We start from the raw sequence: 22,770 nt of genomic DNA, 5'->3' as shown, positions 1-22,770 counted from the left end.
CCGTCGTGGCCGCCATTTTGACTTTTTGGACTCCTCTCGCTGCAGATAGACCTGCTTCCAAGCTTGCCTTTAGTTCCCATTGCAGGTTTTTTGACCCACAACCTCTACGATTGTTCAGTGACCGTCACATTTTGATTTTCTTTAGAAAAAGGAAAGAAGGGATCAGCTCACCTTACTTGCGACGCTGTCAGAAACATTGAAAATCTTCTCCATGGCTTCCAGCAGGTGGTGAAAAGTCTCGTCTTCTGTGGAGAAACGATGTCCAAAGACTAGCATACCAATCACATTGGAAACCGCAAGGTTCAGGGCGAAATAAGGATTCATGGGTTTTCCTGCAAAGAGAAAGAGAGACTCGGTGACTGGCATGCCTCTTGCAAAGATTGCATAGAACCTGCAGAGAAAGACTAGGGATGACACAATACGATAGCATCTTCTAGTCCTTGAAGGGTTGCCACAAAGAAGAGGGAGTCAACCCTGAAGGCAGGAGAAGAAGCAACGGATGGAAACTAATCAAGAAGAGATTCTCAGTCATCCAGGTCATGGTAGTCCCAAAGTGGGGAATGGAAGATTTATATTCCTTGTAGACAGTTGGTCATTTGCATCCTTTTAGAGGGTCCTTGAAGCACTTGGAAGTTTATCTGTATAAATCCCTCCATTCCCCACTATCCTGTCAGAGCTGAAAAAGCTTCTTGGATGAGAAGCGAAACGTCTTCAAAAGAAAAAAACAAGAAAGTCCAGTTGCCTCCTGAAAAAGCACCTTTGGGATAATCAAGGAGAGAAGCAACCTAGAACTAAGGAGAAATTTCTTGATAGTGAGGACAATTAGCCAGTGGAACAACTTGCCTCCAGAGGTTGTGGGTGTTCCATCACTGGAGGCTTTTATGAAGAGACCGGACAACCATTTGTCTGAAATGGTGTAGGGTTTCCTGCTTGAGCAGAGAGTTGGACTAGAAGACCTTCAAGGTCCTTTCCAACCTATTATTTTATGCTCTGTGTTCTAACTGGGTATGTCTGGTCTGACAATAAGAAGGACTAGGGGAGGCATTGTAGCAGTTTTCCAATATATCTGAGGGGTAGCCACAAAGAAGAGGGGGTTGACCTATTCCCCAAAGCACCAGAAGGCAAGACAAGAAACAATGAATGGAAACTAATCAAGGAGAGAAGCAACCTGTAACTGAGGAGAAACTTCCTAACTGTGAGGACAGTGAACCTGTGGAACAGAAACTGCTTTCAGAAGTTGTAGGTGCTCCAACACTGGAGGTTTTCAAGAAGAGTTTGGACAGGCACTTTTCTGAAATGGTACAGGGTCTCCTGCTGAAGCAGGGGGTTGGATTAGAAGACCTCCAAGGTCCTTTCCAACTTTATTCTATGTTCTGAATCAGTGAGAAACGCCTTGCTGGCGTTCAGGTGTGTGGACTTCAACTCCCAGAATTCCCCACTGGGAAGTCATGTGTGAAGAACAGTCAAAAGTCCCTTTTCTCCGCCCAGGAAGGAAATGGCAGTCAGAATGGGAATGACTCCTCTATGCAGCATATGACCGAGTCTGCTAAATTTGCATGGCTCTGCCCTCCTGGCCCAGTGTTTCGACTTGGTCTATGCTGGACAGACCTGTCTTCCCAGCTAGCCGTTTTCTACCTAAATGTGAGAGGAAATTCAGCCCTTTCTTTTAAATTCCTTTTTTGCTGGCTGACAGCTTGATTAAGCTGAAAATCGCTCCCCCTTTCCATTGGGGAGGCATTGCTGCGGTTCAACGGCTTTGTCCTAGCAGCCTGATATACCTCTATATATATAGATATATTTACTGAGCAAAGAGAGGAGCCCTGGGATCGCGCTAATAGCCTTTGGGTTAGTGATTGGCCATTTGCACGCACGGAAGCGCCGCAGTAACAGCCAGATGGCTGGCGGCTTCCTTTTTTTGGCGCTAGCAGGTCTCGGCATTAGCGCCATCCACGATCCTAATTGGCTTCACGGCTTCATTAGCGGTGTTTTTGAACACCGGAGAAGAGCAGCGGTGAGGCAATTTCCTTTTTTTGGCACCATTATTTCTCTGTCAGTGCGGGCGGCCATTTTGCGAGCCAACATATATATTTAAAATGGCAGACGCCAGGCGTACTAAAGACTCTTCTTCCGCCAGTGGCTCGGGGAAGCACAGGGCCAATTAAGACCCCTTAGAAGGCTCATCAGGGACCCCTGCCATGTCCAAAAGGTCCAAACCATCTAAACCCTCTGCGGTTTCGGCCCCTGCAGCTTCCTCTAAGCTGGAACAACGCCACCACAAGGCCATAGAAAAGGCCTTCCTCAAGGCCCAATCCCAAGCAGAGCCTCTTCCTCCTTCTTCTGCACAGGAGCTTCCTTCTAGGGCCAGGTCCCCGGCTCCATTGAGAGGCAGCTCCATTAGAGAATTATCCCCGGATGTCCCGTTATCAGAGGGCTCTGCACCTATCCCTGGCAACGAGCCCCTTTTTCAAACAATGCCAGCCACGGATCCGGCCCAGGAGGACCAGGTGGGGCCCCAGACTTCCGCACTTCAGAACTTGGATCCTCCTCACAATGTTCCTGAGGCCTTCGAGCTTATCATTGCCAGGGCCATCAGACAGGGCCTTGCCCAATGTTTTCAGCAGGGCTCCTTCCATTCTGATCCGTCCACTGCTGTTCCTGCCCATCAGCCTCCTAATTTGGATGATTCAATATCAGAACAGGACCTGGAGGTCTCCCCTACTTCTGCCGACTTGGCATTGGTTTCAGAACCTGAAGAGCCACTTGATTCGGCTCTGTCAGATGATGAGGGCCTGGTTCCTGACCAGCCTCCTTTCATTGGCCTTTTTAGCCTCAGATTTTTCACTCTTTGCTCCACAAGGCAATCGCGACCACCCGTCTGGGGTCCGCCCCTCCAGACCCTTCCAATTCTTCCAGTGCTGATCCAGCTTCCGCAATGTTCGCCGAACCTTCTGTAGAGCCTGAAACTATCCTGGCACCCAAATTGTTTCTGGATGTCCTACACCGCCAGTGGTCCCTTCCAGGTTCTGGGCCCAGTCCCAACGGTCTTGATAAACGCCTATATAATTCTGCTTCGGCTCTGTCAGATCTCCTACTACCGCCCTTGGTGGACCTGCCTATTGTCGCCTTGTGCAATGCTCCCCACCCAACGGAGGATGCTCTACGCCCGGAGGATAAGGGTGCCGAGAAGACTCTTCTCAAGGGCCATCAGGCGGCTGCCTGGTCTATCAAGGCCTCAACCTCAGCATCTTTCTTCAACAGGGCCGCCCTCCTGTGGCTCAAACAGCTTCAAGAAAGGCTCCCTGCCTCCGATGTCCATTCCCGCCAGGATGTGAATAAGATTGCGGCTGCTCTAGAATATTCCACAGACGCCATGCTAAATACGACCAGGTTTGCGGCTCCTCTGGCTCAGGAACTGGAACGCCGATATGAGAAGCAAATGGCAACTTGCTTCCACGCCTTACACCACTGGATCCTTCTTCGGCCCTTCTCTGGAACCGCTTCTCGTGGAAACAAGGGATCACCGAAAGATACTTCCTTCAACCTTCCGGCGTTCGGAGTCTCACTTCTCTGCTCTTCCTCGTTTCCAGTCCTTTCGGACCACCGACCCAGCTCATTACCAGCCTCGCTACCAATGACCCTATCTGGCCAGACCCCAGCAGCTGGATTCCCAGGTTAGGCAGGGGGGCAAATTCCTCCCCAAACGTTCCTTTTGGGGGGGAAGGGGTAGGTTTCCTAGAAGGTTCAGGTAATCGGTCTGTGGACCCTCCCATTGGGGGACGATTATCTCTCTTCCACCAATGGGAGGCTTCCACCTCTGATGCCTGGGTCTTGTCCACTCTCAGATCGGGCCTTTATCTCGAATTCAACTCTCCCCCCCCCTCTGTTTTCCTCACCTGTCTAGTCTCTCGAGACAGGAATAAGCGGGAGTTAGTCAGTTCTGCTATTTCTCACCTTTTGGATATTAAGACCATCCAACTAGTACCCCCAAATCAACAGGGTTTCGGGTTTTATTCCCGTTTATTCATTGTCCCTAAATCCTCGGGGGGTTGGAGGGCCATCTTGGACCTAAAATCCTTGAATCGGTATATAATTTATCGCCGGTTCAAGGTGCACACTCTGTTTACCATCCTAGAGTGTATTCGGCCTGGGGATTTTCTGTCATCAATTGATCTCCCCGAGGCCTACCTCCACATCCCCATTGCTCCCTCCCACCATCAATTCCTTCGTTTCTGTTTCCTGGGTAAACATTACCAATATAGGGCTCTGCCCTTTGGCCTCTCCTTGGCCCCCAGGATATTTACTAAAGTTATGGCAGCCCTGATTGACCATATACGTTCCGTCCCTATTCGATTGCAGTTTTATTTGGATGATATTTTGGTTCTTTCATCTTCCCTTTCGGAGGCTCATCATGATTTGGCTAGGGTCCTTTCCATGCTGCAGAGTCACGGTTTTTCAGTCAATTGGGCCAAGTCACCTCCCCAGTCCCTCCATAATCCATTTGGGTGCGGCCATCGATACCTTGTCTTCCATGGTTTCTCTCTCCCCTGAGCGACAAGAGAGCCTCAGATCTCTGGCCAAGCAATGTATTGGGGAAGGTTCAGTCTCCGCTCTGAAGCTTTCCCGCCTGTTAGGGAAAATGGTGTCCACTTTTGGAATAGTGCCTTGGTCTCGCTTGCATAGCAGGGAGCTCCAGTGGTTCCTGCTCCCGCATCAGAGAGCCAGCAGGGGTTCTTCACTGGACCGGCTACATTTAACACCACAAGTCTTGTCATCCCTTTGGTGGTGGACGTCTCAAGCCATTTCTCAGGGCAGCTGCTTTCGGGAGCCTCCTCGTCTTTCACTGGTAACGGATGCCAGCCTAGCCGGCTGGGGTGCCCACCTTCTCCACCATCTGGCTCAGGGTCGGTGGACATCGCAGGAACGTTGCCACAACATCAATTTCCTGGAATTACAGGCCGTCCGGAGGGCTCTTCTCAGCTTTCAAGATCTAGTAGCAGGCAAGGACATCTTAGTCCTTACAGACAACATATCCACAAAGGCCCACATCAACAAACTGGGGGGCACACGGTCGCGGGCTCTAATGGCGAAATCTCTTCTACTGGGCCGCTGGGCCAAACAACATCTTCGCTCCCTCAGAGGACTACATTTCCGGGGCGACCAATTTTCAGGCAGATGCCCTCAGCCGCCACTGGGTGGACCAGGGAGAGTGGAGCATTGCTCACGATCTCTTTTAGGAGATTGCAGACTGGTTTGGGAATCCTCTGGTCGACCTATTCGCCACTTCGTCCAACCACAGAGTTCCCCAGTACTTCTCCAGGTACCCGGATCCCCAGGAGAAAGCTACAAATGCATTGCGCAGTTCTTGGCCGTCCGGCCTCCTCTACGCCTTCCCTCCTCTTCCACTAATCGCCAAGGCCATTCAGAAGATGCTGGAGGAGAGAGCAGATCTCATCCTGTTGGCGCCTCGTTGGCCCAGGCAACCGTGGTTCGCGGACCTGAGGTCCCTGTCAGTGGCAGCCCATTGGCGCGTTCTGGACTCCAAACTCGTCCTCTCCCAGGGTGCCCTTCAACACCCGGACCCCTCCAGCCTCCAGCTGACCGCCTGGAGGTTGAGCAGCGCTTCCTAGCGGCTGCCTGTCTCCCTCCTCACGTCGTTTCGACCATGCAAGTGGCTCGCCGTAATTCCACTAAACGAATCTACAAGACTACATGGGTTGCTTTTTCGACCTGGTGTGAGAAGTCTAAAGTAGTTAGACTTTAGACTCTCCGCTTCGGTGGTGGATATACTCACCTTCCTCCAGGAGGGTTTTGACGCGGGGCTGTCCCCCAATACTCTTCGTCGCCAACTTGCGGCTCTCTCTACAGTTCTGTCCTGCGGATCAACTGTCTCGCTCTCCAGGCACCCGTTCCTCTGCACTTTTCTACGCGGGGCAACTAATCTGCGGCCTCCGGTCATCCACCGGTTCCCAACCTGGAATCAACCGGTTCCCAACCTGGAATCTGAACAAAGTCTTGCGAGCTCTAACAGTGACCCTGTTCGAGCCTCTCCAGCAAGTCTCCTTGTGTTTCCTGTCCTTCAAAGTTTCCTTTCTTTTGGCAATCACCTCGGCGCGCTGTATCTCTGAGCTCGCAGCTCTTTTGGTGCGCCAGGACTTGTGTATCTTCCATTCTGACAGGGTCGTCCTTCGCCTGGATCCGGTCTTTATCCCTAAAGTCAATTCAACGTTCCACCGGGCTCAGGAGCTAGTCCTCCCGAACATCTGCCCACGCCCTACGCATGAGCTTGAACGCTCATGGCACACTCTCGATGTTTGCCGGGCGCTCAAGATTTACATCTCCAGGACTTGCCCCTTCCATAAAACAGAAGCCCTCCTCGTCTCTTTCCAGACGGAATCTATCAGCACCCGGGTCTCGGGCCCTACCCTCGGTCGCTGGATACGGGCCACTATAGCAACAGCTTACCAGCATCTGAATATTCCGGTGCCTCGGCATATTACGGCTCATTCGACCAGAAGCGCGGCCACATCAGCAGCCTGGGCCACTCGAGCTCCCCTGGAGGAGGTCTGCCGGGCTGCCACCTGGACGACCCTCACTCCCTTCATCAGGCATTACCGAGTGGATTCGTTCGCATCGGTGGATGCGGCTTTCGTACGCCGGGTGTTACAGGCAGTACATTCTTCGTGACGGCTCCGGGCCGGACTTTTCCCTCCCTGGAGGACATTCAGCTTTGGTATGTCCCCATTCTGACTGCCGTTTCCTTCCTGGGCGGAGAATGGACGTTGGTCTTACCTGATACGTCAGTTCTCACTCAGGAAGAAACAGCAGTCAGCCCCACCCTTCTGGGTCCAGCCCTCAGGGTCGTTGGGGTGGGTGGCTACTAATTCTTTCTCGTTTTAGGAAGACACGCCAGTCTGCGTCAGTGCCCTCGCTGAAACACTGGGCCAGGAGGACGGAACCATGCAAATTTAGCAGACTCGGTCATATGCTGCATAGAGGAGTCATTCCCCATTCTGACTGCCGTTTCCTCCCGAGTGAGAACGGACGTATCAGGTAAAACCAACGTCCATTTTCAGTGCTGTTGTAATTTTGAGTGATCACTAAATGAATGGTTGTAAGTCAAAAACTACCTATACATTCATCTATATCTATTTATCCATCTGCCTGTCTTTCTCTCTATCATCTATAATATCTCAGTCTGTCTATCTTTCTATCATCTATCTATTATCTATTATGGATGATGGACACGGGAATAATAAAAGATAAGGAATACATACAGATGATTGAGAAAGAGGTTAAAATGTTCCTACAAATAAACACTAAAGAACAGACATCGCTTCAAAACCTTTGGGACACAATTAAAGCATACATAAGAGGTCTTACAATTGCGTATATGGCAAAAAAATATAAAGAGAAACAACAGTCAAGGAATAAGTTGGTAGAACAATTTAGAATATACGAATTAGAATTGCAGAAGGAGCCCCACAACAAAACAATAAAAGAAAAATTAAATCTTACTAAACATAAAATCAGTCTGATTACCCAGACAGAAATTGCACAGAAAATCAAATTAGCAAAACAGAAACATTTTGAGCATGCAAACAAAACGGGGCGCTGGTTAGCGTATAAACTGAAAAAAGAAAAAGAAAGGAGAACAATATTTCAATTGCAGGACGAAACAGGACAAATATACCATACCAATCTAGACAAAAAACGTATAGTCAAAGATTTTTTTCAAAATCTCTACAAGAAAGAAGAGGTTCGGGATGAAGACATTAAGGAATACTTATGTAAAACAAACATCACAAAATTAGAGGAGTCCCATAGAGAAGCATTAAATAGACCAATTACGATGTCTGAGCTGGTGGAAGCAAGGAAAAAGCAAAAAAACAACAAGGTTCCAGGCCCGGACGGAATACCAACGGAGTTTTATAAAAACTGTCAAAATGCAATGGATGAACTGTTACTCCAAGTCCTCAATGATGCATTATTAGAAGCAGAAATTCCCAAATCCTGGACTGAAACCATTATTACACTCATCCCCAAAGAAGACACGGACCCCACACAAGTTAAAAATTATAGGCCGATCTCATTGCTCAATGTAGATTATAAACTCTTCATGTTGGTTATAACGCAAAGACTGAAAACAATTATTTATAAATACATACATACAGATCAGAACGGTTTTGTCCCAAGAAGACAGATCAAAAACAACATAAGAACAATTATCAACGTCCTGGAATATTACGAGAAAAGAGTTGATAAACAAGTAGCCTTAATCTTTTTAGACGCACAAAAGGCTTTTGACAATCTAAATTGGAATTTCCTCATATTGCAACTAGAAACCATGGACTTTGGTGTCAAATTTTTACATATGATTAGAAAAGTATACTCCCTCCAAACGGCCAAAATTATGATTAATGGAGATATGACTGAAAATCTGGATATACAAAAGGGTGTGAGACAGGGTTGCCCTTTATCCCCACTACTGTTCATAATTTCATTGGAAATATTACTAAATGAAGTTAGGAAAGATGCGGAAATAAAAGGTTTGAGAAGAGTACAAATTGCAAGCCTTCGCTGACAATGTGGTATTTATAATGGAGAAACCGGAAATAACAGGAACCAAACTTTTAGCGAAGATAGAGGAATATGGAAGAGTCGCAGGGCTTAAAATTAACAAACAAAAAACTAAAGCATTAACAAAGAATTTGACAAAGGTACAGGAGACAAAACTAGAAGACAAATTAGGAATACAAATTGTAAAGAGAATAAAGTATCTAGGAATCTGGCTTACTGCTAAAGCAATAACAATTAGAGAAGACAATTATAACAAATTAATGAAACAAATTAGAAAAGATCTGGAAACGTGGAACAAATTACAACTGTCATTTCTAGGGAAAATTGCATCCATAAAAATCTATCTATTATCTATCTATCATCCATTCATCTATCATCTATCTGTTTATATCTATCTATCTATCTATCATCCATCCATCATCTATCTTTTTATATCTATCTATCTATCTATCTATCTATCTATCTATCTTTCATCATCCATCTCTCTCTCTCTCTCTCTCTCTTTATCTATCTATCTATCAATCTATCATCTCTATTTATTTATTAAATACATTGGCTCATCTTACATTTCCTTGCACAAAACATGAAAAAAAAGGATCAAAGGTTTTATTGGGTGAGCCTCCATCTTGATCTTTTTTTGCCTTCCCTTGCAGACATTGAAGAAATGACTTCAGCCTGTCCTTTTTGTCTTAGCTTGTACATTTTGGAAAATTAAAACAAATAAGAAAATGCAGGTTTCCGGCCAAAAGATGAAGGCATTCGCCTTCGTAGTACCTTCACTTTTCCTGAACACTTCCACCAAACTCTCTGCTTCCTCTTGGATCTGATACTCCAGAGCGCTCTTCCCCAAACCGAGGTTCTTCAGAGCCGCCATTGAAAATCGTCTTTGCTGCTTCCAGGTCAGGCCCATGGAAAACGCAATTCCTGATGACACAGAACCACCAAATGATAGATTATTGGCCTTATTCAAGTCTTTAGAAATGACAGAAAGGCAAAATACCTTTCTCAGAATATTGTGATAGAAATAGCAATGGCACTTAGATTTATATACCGCTTCACCATGTTTTACTCTGACTGGTTTTACAGAGTCAGCATATTTGCCCCCGACAGTCTGGGTCCTCATTTTACTGACCGCAGAAGGATGGAAGACTAAATCAGCCTTGAGCCGGTCAGGATCAAGCTGCTGGTAGTGGGCAGAATTAGCCTGCAATACTGCATTCTAACCACTGCAGCACCGTGTCTGATCACATCTAGAATGTTAAACTGCCTCTGAAACTTGAAGTCCAATTCTGCCAACTGGGCAGCATGGGCTTTGGGGTTACTAGGAAACAGTATCATAAAACAGGAAGCCTAAACTATGAATAACTAAAAGGGGACAAGAGAATTAAGGAAAACAAAGCAAGAAGACAAGCAGAAAAATATTAGAAATAAACAAGTAAATGACACAGAAAAATACTGGGGGGGGGGAGAAGAAATAAACCCCCCCAAAACCATGCGATGAATCAATTCAAATTTCAAAATTGCATTAACATTCTACCATTCTCAAGAGTTGGTTTTTGATTAATACAAATTGTTAGTCTCTAAAATCTCTGAACGTGTCTCTCTTCTGGTTATCTTGCGTATTTTCCAAAGTTATTTCTGTAATTTTCTTTTTTAAAGTATAATAGCAGTACATAATCTCAGGGAAGGATCCTCCAATATTGTTAATTCTTGATTTACGACCACAATTGGGAGGACAATTTCTATACTTAAGCAGGGGGATTTGTTAAGCGAGTCCCATCCAATTTTACAATCTTTTAAATCTTTTTTAATAAGCTGAGCCGTGGTGGCACAGTGGTTAGAATGGAGAATTGCAGGCTAGCGCCACCAATTGCCAGCAGTTCGATCCTGACCAGTTGACTAATCCTTCCATCGTTCCAAGGTGGGTAAAATGAGGACCCAGATTGTTGGGGGCAAGAGGCTGACTGTAAACAGCTTAGAGAGGGCTGTAAAGCACTATGAAGCAGCATATAAGTCTAAGTGCTATTGCTCTTCCTTCCTACCTTCCTTCCTTCCCTCCCCCCCCTCCCTTTTGTGGTGATGCAGTGGTTAAAATCCAGGATTGCACGCTAACTCTGCCCACTGCCAGAAGTTTGATCCTGACCAGTTCAAGGTTGAGTCAACCTTCCATCCTTCCGAGGTGGGTAAAATGAGGACCCAAAATTGGCTGACTCTGTAAACCGCTTAGAGAGGGCTGTGAAGAGGCATATAAGTCTAAGTGCTATCGTTAATGCTATTGGTTTTAGGCACCGTTCTTAAGTGAATCACTGCAGTTGTTTGGTGAGTCACAATTTCCCCCATTGACTTTATTTGTGAATGTGGTTGTACGTAGAGGACTAGCTGAACCACCAGAAAGGTGACACCAAAGAAATGGAAATTGTCCTGCCTCCGGTGCCCACATCTGAAGAAAGTTGATTGTTCTTACCTTTGTTATTTGTCAGTGCTTTAAAAAAGGGGAGCAGAGGCCGGCCAGAAACATCTTCAGGGTGGGTGGTGAGACCGTCCTTCACAGCTTGGTAGCCTTGTAATATAATCACAGGGTAGGGCCCGAACCACAAAGTGAAGATATTCCCGTAGATCTTGGACATCTGTTAGATTTATTTATTTAGCGTATGGTTGGTCACACACAGTATTAAAACACTTCATTTTTACAGGTTAAAAACAATTAAAACAATAAAAAAGCAGTAAGAAAATCTAAAAGGAAAACAGAAATAACATTTCAAAGTTTAATGTCGAGTTTGGAGATCCAGTCAGTAGCTGCCGTTGTTAAGTAGAGGAAGTCCCTAGAATCTCCTGGATACCTTCTGTTAGGGCATTCCCTCACTATATGCTGGATAGTCTGTCGAGGGGCCCCGCAATCACATTGTGCTGAAGGTGTCTTTCCCCATTTATACAGGGAATCAGCACACACCCCATGAGTTGTTCTAATTCTATTATATGTGTCGGGGTAGGCTAAATCCTGGAGGTATACTACTAGGACTGATATGCTCGGAGACATCTTGGGGGGAACAGCTATTCCACGCCTCCATCCACTTTTGTGTGGTGTTCTGATGATCGGCCATCAACTTACGCGCTGTCAAGATTGGTGGATTTCTTGACTTTAATCGGCATCTTAAGAGATCAGGAATGTATCCATGTATGGGTAGAGAGGAATTTAACAGGATCTTACTATACTCCCGAATGAGAGCTTCTTGTCGTCGTAAGTGCGGGGGGAGTATGTGACTAAGAACTGGTAACCAGTAACTAGGTGTAGGTTTTATGCACCCAGTAATTAGCCTCATCGTATGGTTAAGTTGAACATCAATAAGTCCTGTATGTGAGCTGTTTATCCATACAGGTGCACAGTATTCCGCTGCAGAGTAGCAAAGCCCAAGGGCTGCACATCGGAGAGTTGGGGCTGAAGCTCCCCAAGTTGTTCCGCATAGCTTTTGTAGGATGTTATCTGTTAGAAAAACGATCCCACACGGTCTTTAAGATTCCTGGGCTAGACTGGTGACTATATTGCTTTGTTTTCATTTGAATAAAAGCTTAAATTCATTACAGATAGGAGAGGGAGGAGCAGGAGGAGGACTGTGGGGTCCTTGGTGCTCTCTGAGGTTGGTTGTTTTCTTGCAGACATTTCCAGTACCCAACTAGGTAACATCATCAGTACTAATAAGGAGTGAGGTTTCTAGAGAAGAGGAGAAGGAGGACTGTGGGGTCCTTGATGCTCTCTGAGCTTGGTCGTTTTTGTAGGGAGACAATAATAAAGATAGAATATAAAATACTGATATTCTAGATTTAGTAAAAGCTTGTTATTCTGTAACCATTAGGTTCCTGTAACATATATATTGTGCCTTTGTATTTGTATCACATCTATTATTCCTTTCTATTTGTATCTCCTGTTACAAACATATTCTGTTATTTGGCCTCTGTAATGTATCTGGTATTTGTCAAACATATGTCCCTGCCATTTGACCTGAACTCACATCAATCTATCTAAAAGCATGGTACGTATCTCAGTTGGAACCACAGCCATCAATAAAGGGATAATATAAACCTCAGCCCTAATTTATGTTTGATCTGGATAAGCTCCTGTTTTGCAGAGCCAGGGGGCCAAATGGCCAATTGAGTAAACAAAGGAATGCTTAAGATAAGACTAATTGGGAAGTTTCTATTCCCTTGCAGGGCAACAAAGAATACACAAACATAAATTAGGGGGCAAGAGTTGGGGATTTAACTGGTGTTTTAAAGGTATAAAAAGAGGTTACATCTTCTCTGAAGGTGTGAGCCCTCCCATATACATATCTCTTTGTATGTGTTTGGAATGGTTTACTCAGCCTTTTGTCTTTGATCAAAGATTAAATGTTGATTCTTATTCAAGCCTCCATTTAAGTCTTTTTGGTTCACTGAGGGCTTAAGCGTATAGCCGGACCTTACATTTTTTTGACGTTTCATTACTCAACTAGGAAACAACATTAGTGCTAGAAGGGAGAGGGGTTTGCAGGGAGGAGGAGGAAAAGGAGGAGGACTGTAGAATCCTTGGTACTTTCTGAGGTTGGTTGTTTTCTTGCAGACATTTCAGTACCCAAATGGTAACATCATCAATGCTGGAAGGAGGTGGGGTTTGAAGGGAGGAGGAGGAGGAGGAGGAGGAGGAGGAGGAGGAGGAGGAGGAGGAGGAAACCGATAAGGTGGACTCTATTCCTGTTCCCCGAAAAAATAACTTTTGTCCACTGTCCAGTGTTATCCCAGAGATTTTAGATGAGATGGCTGGTGCAAAAATTAGATAAATAAATCTACTCTAGCTGCACACTAGATAACACCTTTATTAAGTTAAACAACAACACAGAAGGGAGTGTTCAAACTTTTCAATTCTCTGAAAGATTTCATTCAGTTAGACAGTTTTTTAAAAAGAAAGCAGGGAAAAAGGGCATCAATTTAAAAAAATCTGGCTTGTGTTGTGAACAAAGTTAAGTGGAGATTTTCAATTTTGCTGGAAAGTTACTGTGGATGACATCCAGTTTAATTTGCACCTGGCCCAATCCTTACATTCAGAGCAGAGCAAGTGCAAATGGTACTCGCTTTAGTTAGCAGGAAAAAAAGATGTTTGTGTTGCAATATTTTCAGGATCAGACTCAATAAAGATAATAGGAGTTAGAGCTTTAAATATATTTCTTTTTAATTATGATAGGCATTCTATATTCACTGAATATTCAAGGTAGAAGCGACGAGAATGGTGAGGGTGGCTCCTTATATATACAAGGGGTGGAGCTAGGAATGGGAGTGGTAAGTTATGAATACATTAAAGTCCAAAGAATAAGTTAACCTCTGATGTTCCATATATACATTATTTACACATTGGAGAATAAGGCATTTACATCTGACAAATCCCCCTCTAAATGCCGGTTCGTTACACAACATCAATTACATTCTGATTCAGGACAATATAATACATATAATTTAGAAGTTAAATATTTGTGTTGTTTAGAAGGTAAGGGTTTTGTTAATATGTCAGCTAATTGTTCAGAAGTATCGCAATGTATTGCTTTAATGAATCCGTCTTGAGACAGTTGTCTCACATGCTTAAACTTTATATCAATATGCCTGGACCTTTGTCCAATTGCATCGGATCTGGATATTTCAATGGCCGCTTTATTGTCTTCATGCATAATAAATGGTAAAGTGGGTTTCTTCCAAACATCAGTGATCAGATCATTGAACCATACAAGGTTATTTGCAGCCTTGGACAAACAAACATATTCCGCTTCTGTAGTAGAAGTGGCTACTAGTTCTTGTTTACCAGTATACCAGTAAACTGGACAATCATTCAATAGAAAAACATAACCAGAAGTGCTCTTTCTGCATGATGTATCACCAGCCCAATCTGCATCAGCATAACAAGTAATTTTTGGTTCTCTGTCATTATTGGGTTCCAACATTAAACAAAAATCTAGTGTACCCTTCAGATATCTTAGAATTCTTTTGACAGCTTCCCAACGATACAAGGTTGGTTTACTAACATATCTTGACAATAGATTGAGAGGTAATGCAATATCTGGCCTAGTCCAATTAGATATATAAAGGAGTGAACCTATAACTGATCTGTAAAATGTGTTGTCTTTAAACTCAGGGGAAGATTCATCAGTGTTTCTAAGAAAATCAGTTTGCATAGGGGTGTCACAGGTTTTGGCATTATTTAAGTTACATTTGTTTAGGAGTTCGATGATTTTATCTTTCTGTGTAAGTTTGAATCCCCTTTTAGTTTTGTTAATTTGCACACCAAGGTATTTATTCACTTTACCCAGAGATTTCAGTGAGAAGTGTTCATTTAACTTATTTACAAAGATTTCCCTGCTCTCTTTATGCTTTCCAATGTATAAAATATCGTCCACGTAAATTAATACAAATTCAATATGATCATTACTCTTTTTTACAAAGAAACAGTTATCAGCAGTGGTGGCGTTGAAATCCATGGTCTTAAGTACTTTTACCAAGCAATCGTACCATCTTTTGCCGGATTGCTTTAATCCGTACAGACTCTTATTTAATAACCAAATTTCGTTCTTGTTAGTGTATTGACTGTGTGGTGCTCTTACATATATTTCCTTATCTAATTTTGCATGTAAGTATGCGGTCTGTATGTCATATTGGAATACGTCCAGATTGAGTGCAGATGCTACTACAAGGGCTGTTTTGACACTCTCTGTTCTCACTGTGGGTGAATATGTATCAGTATAGTCTTCTGGATATTTTTGTGCATAGCCTTGTGCAACTAGTCTAGCCTTGTATAAGGTATTGCCTCCTTCTAAGTTCTTAATTTTATAAATCCACCTGGTACCTATAATTGTTTTATCCTTAGGTGCGATCGCAGGTGTGAATACATTTAATCCTTGTAAACTTTCCATCTCTTTTTCCATAGCTAGTTCCCATTTTTCTCTTTCTTCATGTGGAAGTTTCAATACTTCTTCATATGTATTAGGTGTTATTTGTTCTCCATTCATATGCATTACGTAATCTTTGTATTTATTTGGTATTTGGTTTCTATTGTTTCTAATAGTTCTTTCAGGCTTGCTATGGTTATCATGCAAATATCTAGCTTCCTTTTTTGTTAATGTGTCTGTCTTTATTTTATGCTGACTATTAGTCCAAGTTTTGGTTTTGTTCTTACTTTTGTTAATATTTTGATTTTCTGTTGTTCCTTCCTCGCAAGATATCGTATCTTTACATTTATTAGGAAATATTTCATTAAGGTGCAATTTTGACCAATTGGCCTGTTCATGGAACACAGCTGTTCTGGATACTATAAATTTGTTATTACTATCAATAAATCTGTACCCTTTGGTTCCAGTTTCGTATCCCATGAATCTTAATCTCCTGGATACGTTTTCTCCCTTTCTCCTCAATTGTTTAGGTATGTGTACGTCTGCAGTGACTCCAAATATGTGCATGTGTGATAATTTGGGTTTTCTATTGTACATCACCTCATATGGTGTCTTATTCACAATACTGGACCAGGTTCTATTTTGAGTGTAATTCGAATAATGTAATGCCTCTGACCAAAATTGTTTGCCTAAACCAGCATCCTCTAATGTGCACCTAATCATGGTTTGTAGTGTGGAATTTTTCCTCTCTGCAACTCCATTTTGAAATGCAGAAAAAGGATTGGACGTGAAATGTAACATTCCTCTATCCTTTAACCATTGGGAGAATTCTTTAGACATGAATTCACATCCCCTATCTGTCATAATTTGCTTTATTCTGATATTATGTTGTGTTTCTATACGTTTGTAGAATTCCTTAAATTTCTGAAATGTTTCATCCTTGTGCTTTAATGTGTAAACAAAACCATATCGGCTGTAGTCATCCACTATTGTTAGGAAGTAACGTTTTCTATAGGTAATTGAGGGACTTAATGGACCAACTAAGTCCATATGTACCAAATCAAAAATATTGTTAGTTGATCTGTTAGATTTTTTTGGTCTGGGACTGGTTTTTAGTTTGGTGGATTTACATACTGAGCATTCCAAATAATTTTCACAATTTTTTATTTTGACACCTTCTGCGTGTTCAGTCATTTTTTGTACTACAGGAAAGCTTGCATGTCCTAACTTCCTGTGTAAGATGTGAGCACACTCATCATGAATTGGTTTACCTATTTTTGGTTTCTTTTCCTTGTATGTATTTTTGTGATCATGAGTTATTCTACACTCATCATTGTCACTGTTACTGACATTTTCATCATCTGCTTCAATACAATCTTCCATATTTGAATCAATGTTATGTAAACATCTTTCTTTAGTTATCAGATAAGGTAGACCTCCTTTTATCATTACAGTACCTACATTTGTTTTGTTCTTTTCTATAGTTGCCTTCCCCTTTGAGAAAACTATATTGATATCAGATTCTCTGCTTAATTTTATGGCACTTAGTATGTTGTGAGGTATTTCTGGGATTAATAATACCCCCTCTATTTTCCCTAGACCAGGCAAGGTCACATTTCCTTTGCCTAGTACTTGAACCTTTTCTTGATTAGCTACCTTTATCACAAACTTATCTTCTATAAATGAAGATAATATACTTTTGTTGTTGGTGGTGTGATTTGTTGCACCAGAATCAATAAGCCAATTGTTATTCTCATCCTGTTGTGTTCTGGTGCTGTCTTGTTTATTTAGCCCATTCAGTGACCCAGATTTCCTCTCTTTTGAATTTTCTCTACCCCCTCTACCTTCTTTGTAATTTGGTGGACTTCTATATTTGTGTCTATCTGTGGAAGATTGTCTGTAATTATATTTGCTCCTATATTCTGGTCTATGTCTCTCTCTTGAGACTTTGGGGCAGTCTCTTCTACTATGTTCCCTGGATCCACAATTGTAGCATCTAAAGGCCTCATTATGTTTATCTTGAAAGACTACTTTCCTAAAAGGTTTGTGGTCTGTTTGGTTACTGGATCGATTTTTTCTTGAATTGTCTTCTGCTATCAATTTGTTAGATAGACTTTCTATGGATAAATATCCCAAATTAATGGTATCTAAGTGTGACATAAAGCTATCCCATGATGGATCAAGTGAATTGATAATAACACTTTTCATTGTTTGATCTGAAATCACTTCCCCCCTCAATTGTAGCTCAGCTCTTATTTTGTTTAGATTTATCAAATGCTCACTTATAGAAACCCCTGGTTTTACTCTAGAGGAAAAGAAATCCTTAGACATTCTTGTGGTTGTAGCTACGCTATCGCTGTGAAATAGATTAAACATGCATTGAATTATTTCTGATACAGTTAGGTTTGGTTTGATGCTATGATACATTGCAGGAGACACGCTAGATATTATTATGAAAAATGCTCTATGATGTAAACAATCTATTTTTAAAGTCCAAGGTCTTCTTGGAGGGCTAGTTATAAAGAATAGTAAATTTTCTTTCATGAAAATAACCTGAAGCTGTTGGTACCACTCTTGTAAATTAATGCCATCAATTCTAAGTTTTGGGAAGTCACTGGGTAAGTTACCTACATTATTCTGTCCATTACTTACAACCTGGGGCAGTCCGTGATCTCTCAAGTGCAGGAAATTACAGAACGGCATTGGGATGCTTGCAATGAGTCTGCGCGGTTCTCTGGCCAGTTCAAGTCCTTCTGGGTCGTCTACGTAGTTTCGCACATGCGCATTGCTCATTTCTTCTTTGGTGGCGTCGTGGAAGGTTCTCTCCCTTTCAGCTCTCTCGATCCGCTCCTCCTCAGATGAGTCGGTCTCTGGCTCGGTTTTTGGGGTTCTGGTGGTGGCGACGGTTCTTTTCTTCTTTTTGTGTGCGTTGGTATTCGATCTTGTCTGTGGTGTAGGGCGAAATCGGCATGGCTCTCTGGGCTCGGGCGTCGTCGCTTTCGAAGTCAGGATGGGAGCGTGCAGGTCTTGAGTCGCCGGTTTGATTTCTTGCTTCTTCGTAGATGTCTTGGTAATTTTCAGTCTTGGCCCAAAAGCAGCAAAGAGCGTTTTCATTGCTGATTTTACTTGAGATTTTGTTAAATCGTCTTCACTTTCTGATTTTGGATCATCTGAAGAGTTTGAGACTTCTTTCTCACTTTCTTCGTCTGATAGTGTTTTTCGCGCCAGAAATTTTGAACTGAGCGTTTTGATTGGCTCTGCTCCATTCTCTTTTGAAGTTCGTTGAAACCAAGATGGCTGCCATTCAAAATTTCGCGCGGGATCACATCTTTTCTTTTTAACAACTATTTTCTCAGTAGTCATCTCACTTACGGTTTTTTGATCTTTGGGTTTTTCTTTAATGACGTTTTTCTCTCTCGCTGCTCCGCTGTTCTTCAGCATCTCCTGGAGGTCCGCGATGAGACTTTCATCATTCTTTTGGCTTTTTAGTATCTTTAATATCTCCGACCTGAGTTCGTTATTTTCTATTTCGATTTCTTTCTGGTCATTATTTTCACTCATTAGTTCTTCTTCTTCAGTGGTGTATTCTTCGGATTCTCTCGAAATCGCATTGGTGGATTCGTTGATCATCTCTTGATCAGTTTCTATTTCTTTGCTGTAGGCCCTGGTGTTGGGCCTATCTTTCTTGGACATTTTTAATTACTTATTGAGTCAATTAACCATCCTCTGCTACCAGCTTGTTGCAATATTTTCAGGATCAGACTCAATAAAGATAATAGGAGTTAGAGCTTTAAATATATTTCTTTTTAATTATGATAGGCATTCTATATTCACTGAATATTCAAGGTAGAAGCGACGAGAATGGTGAGGGTGGCTCCTTATATATACAAGGGGTGGAGCTAGGAATGGGAGTGGTAAGTTATGAATACATTAAAGTCCAAAGAATAAGTTAACCTCTGATGTTCCATATATACATTATTTACACATTGGAGAATAAGGCATTTACATCTGACAGTTTGTTTATTAGACATCAGCAAGCATCAGAAATAGTTAACAGGCGTAAATGAAATAAAATGTAGGCAAAAGTAGGGAAATACAGAAATATTTGCACAACAGACAACAATTTTCATTATTTATACATTTCTTTATGCCAAAAGGGGGAAGAATTTCACAGAGCCCCCAAAACCATCCTGTGAGTAAGTGGCATGTAGAGTAGCCTTTGGTTACTCCAGCTTTAAGCCTTCTATGTATAGAATGACAGTGGAATAGAGTTGGAAAGTAGGACATCAGGTGATGCCGCCTCTCATGAACCCTCAACGTAATACAGGTAGTCCTTGACTTACAACCATTTATTTAGTGACTGTTCAAAGTTACAACAGCACTGGAAAAAGTGGCTTACGATAGTTTTTCACACTTATTTTATGGCCCAGGTGGTCAAGGCATGGCAGGCGTCTCGAGAGTCCTTCGTTGCTCTCAATAAATAAGACCAAGCCAAACAATTGTTCCTGGCAAAGATTAACTCCCCATGGCTTCTTAAATAACTCCAGAACAGCTTTAACAGAATAGCAGAGTTAGAAGGGACCTCGGAGGTCTTCTAGTCCAACCTCCTACCTAGGCAGGAAACCCTACACCACTTCAGGCAAATGGTTATCCAACATCTTCTTAAAAACTTCCAGTGTTGGAGCATTCACAACTTCTGGAGGCAAGTCGTTCCACTGATTAATTGTTCTAACTGTCAGTAAATTTCTCCTTAGTTCTAGGTTGCTTCTCTCCTTGATTAGTTTCCACCCATTGCTTCTTGTTCTACCCTCAGGTGCTTTGGAGAATAGCTTGACTCCCTCTTCTTTGTGGCAGACCCTGAGATATTGTATGGGGACACTGCTATCATGCCTCCCCTGGTCCTTCTTTTCATTAAACTAGACATACCCAGTTCCCGCAACCGTTCTTCATATCTTTTAGCCTCCAGTCCCCTAATTATCTTTGTTGCTCTTCTCTGCACTCTTTCTAGAGTCTCCACATCTTTTTGACATCGTGGCGACCAAAACTGAATGCAGTATTCCAAGTGTGGCCTTACCAAGGCATTATAAAATGATATTAACACTTCATGTGATCTTGATTCTATCCCTCTGTTTATGCAGCCCAGAACTGTGTTGGCTTTTTTGGCAGCTGCTGCATACTGCTGGCTCATATCTAAATGCTTGTCCACTAGGACTCCAAGATCCCTCTCACAGTTACTACTATTGAGCAAGGTCCCATTTATACTGTACTTGTGCGTTTTCTTTTTCTTCCCTAAATGTAGAACCTTACTTTTTTCACCATTGAATTTCATTTTGTTACATAGCACCCAATGTTCAAGTCTGTCAAGATCCTTCTGTAGAAGCCTATCTTCTGGAGTGTTGGCTATTCCTGTCAGCTTGATGTTGAAGACTACTGGGCCTAAAACAGAGCCCTGAGGTACCCCACTGCATACTCCCTCCATGTAGATGTAGTTCCATTGAGGATTACACGTTGAGTGCGGTTGGTCAGCCAGTTATGAATCCATCTGGTGGTGATGCTGTCTAACCCACATTTTTCTATTTTATCTAGTAGTAATTTATGGTCTACTTTATCAAATGCCTTACTGAAGTCCAAGTAAATTATATCGACAGTATTCCTCTTGTCCACTAATTTTGTCACTTTGTTAAAGAATGCAATAAGATTAGTCTGGCATGATCTGTTTTTTGTTTCTTTCTCTTGCCTAAGTTAGATGTCCCAATCTGGAATTTCCATAAATCTTAAAATTAGTGTGTTGATCTCTCAACATATTAATATTCTCACCATGTTCCTCGAGAACATAGTGAACGCAAACAGTAGCTCTTACAAAAAAAAAAAAAAAAAAGATTTCACCGCCACTCCCTTTGGCTACACAAAAGCCGCAATGTCACTTAGCAATAATTGGCAGGTCCTTGACTTATGACCACAATTGAGCCCAACATTTCTGTTGCAAAATGAGACATCTGTTCAGGGAGTTTTGCCCTGTTTTACGACTTTTCTTGCCACGGATGTTAAGCGAGTCACTTCAGTTGATAAGTTAGTCACACGGTTGTTAAAATAAACCTCTGCTTGTCAGAAAGTCGCAAAAGGGGATCACGTGACCTTGGGACACAGCAACGGTCGTAAATATGAACCAGTTGCCAAGCATCTGAATTTTGATCATGTGACCACGGAGATGCTTCAAAGGTCGTATGTGAAAAATGATCATAAGTCACATTTCTCAATGCCATTGTAACTTTGAACAATCACTAAATGAACTGTTGTAAGTCAAGGGCTAACTTGTATTGTTCTGTTCTGTTGTTACCTGTGTTGTTGGCAAACACCTGAATTTTGATCACGTGATCATGACTTTGAACGGTCACTAAATGAACTGTTGTAAGTCAAGGACAACCTATATCGACCTCTGAAGGGGCATCTTCCATGCCTTCATTTCTTTCCTTATAAATATGTATCGGCGCCTCTTTCCTCTAACAACAATTCATTTTTTTTGATCCGTCTCAATCAGCTGATGAAAGGGATAGAAAATTCTTACCTCCGTCAAGAGTTCCCGGTTTAATTGAAAAAATTTGGGGTGCCAGAAGCACCCGATGAAAGGCAGAGGAGTCGGTCCAGGTGGGTAGTGTCTTCTACGAAACTGGAGCCTCACCAGTTGGACAACCAGAAGGCAGAGGACAAGCAGGAGGAAAATTGAGCTTAGGGCCATCATTTCTGTGCAGCTTCTCCAAGGCGTCTGCTCTGTGATAAGACTTTGTCTGAAAAATCCTTTTGCTCTTCTAATTTTGTTCCCATGGGCGGGATCCTATTCAGAGGATTTAAATTTGCCCTCCCTCTTTGGCTAAACTGCTTCCCATGCTACATCTATGTTCTTGGGGCATTTTCCTCTTGGGAACTGACTGAGAAAATTATGTTGTAAGGTTAAATGAAAGAAACGGCTGGCCTAGCCTGGAAAACTTCTCTTACCCTTTATGTGTAAAATTAAGATGGCAGAAGATTAAGCTGTAGAAAATTTCTCCTTATTTCTAGGTTGAATCGTTCCTTGATTAGTTTCCATCCATTGTTCCTTGTCTGGCCTTCAGGTGCTTTGGAAAATAGATTGTTCCCCCCCTCCTCTCTGTGGCAGCCCCTCAAATATTGGACATGGGGCTATCTTGTCCCAAGGAGTCCCTTGGGCCGCAAGGAAATCAGATCAGTCTATCCTGAAAGAAACCAACCCTGACTATTCTTTGGAAGGACAGATCCTGAAGCTGAAGCTCAAATA

General features: G+C 42.6%; 1 protein-coding gene across 2 annotated transcripts in view; it reads right to left on the bottom strand.

Moving 5' to 3' along the window:
* LOC117659651 (cytochrome P450 2J2-like) overlaps positions 1–22,263 on the bottom strand; it is a 40,462-nt gene extending 18,199 nt beyond the window's left edge. For both annotated transcript variants that reach the window (XM_034407694.3, XM_034407695.3), the window contains exons 1-4: positions 22,045–22,263; positions 11,042–11,204; positions 9,352–9,501; positions 172–332 (exon numbers count right to left, since the gene is read on the bottom strand). In XM_034407694.3, coding sequence (XP_034263585.2) covers positions 172–332; positions 9,352–9,501; positions 11,042–11,204; positions 22,045–22,218 — 648 coding nt within the window. In that variant the 5' untranslated portion in view covers positions 22,219–22,263. The remainder of the gene's footprint in view (positions 1–171; positions 333–9,351; positions 9,502–11,041; positions 11,205–22,044) is intronic.
* Positions 22,264–22,770: the final 507 nt, after the last annotated feature.

Source organism: Pantherophis guttatus, chromosome 6 (genome assembly GCF_059756535.1).
Source record: "Pantherophis guttatus breed Tessera chromosome 6, ASM5975653v1, whole genome shotgun sequence".
NCBI classification, from domain to species: domain Eukaryota; kingdom Metazoa; phylum Chordata; class Lepidosauria; order Squamata; family Colubridae; genus Pantherophis; species Pantherophis guttatus.
This window is presented reverse-complemented; position numbering and strand designations above follow the sequence as displayed.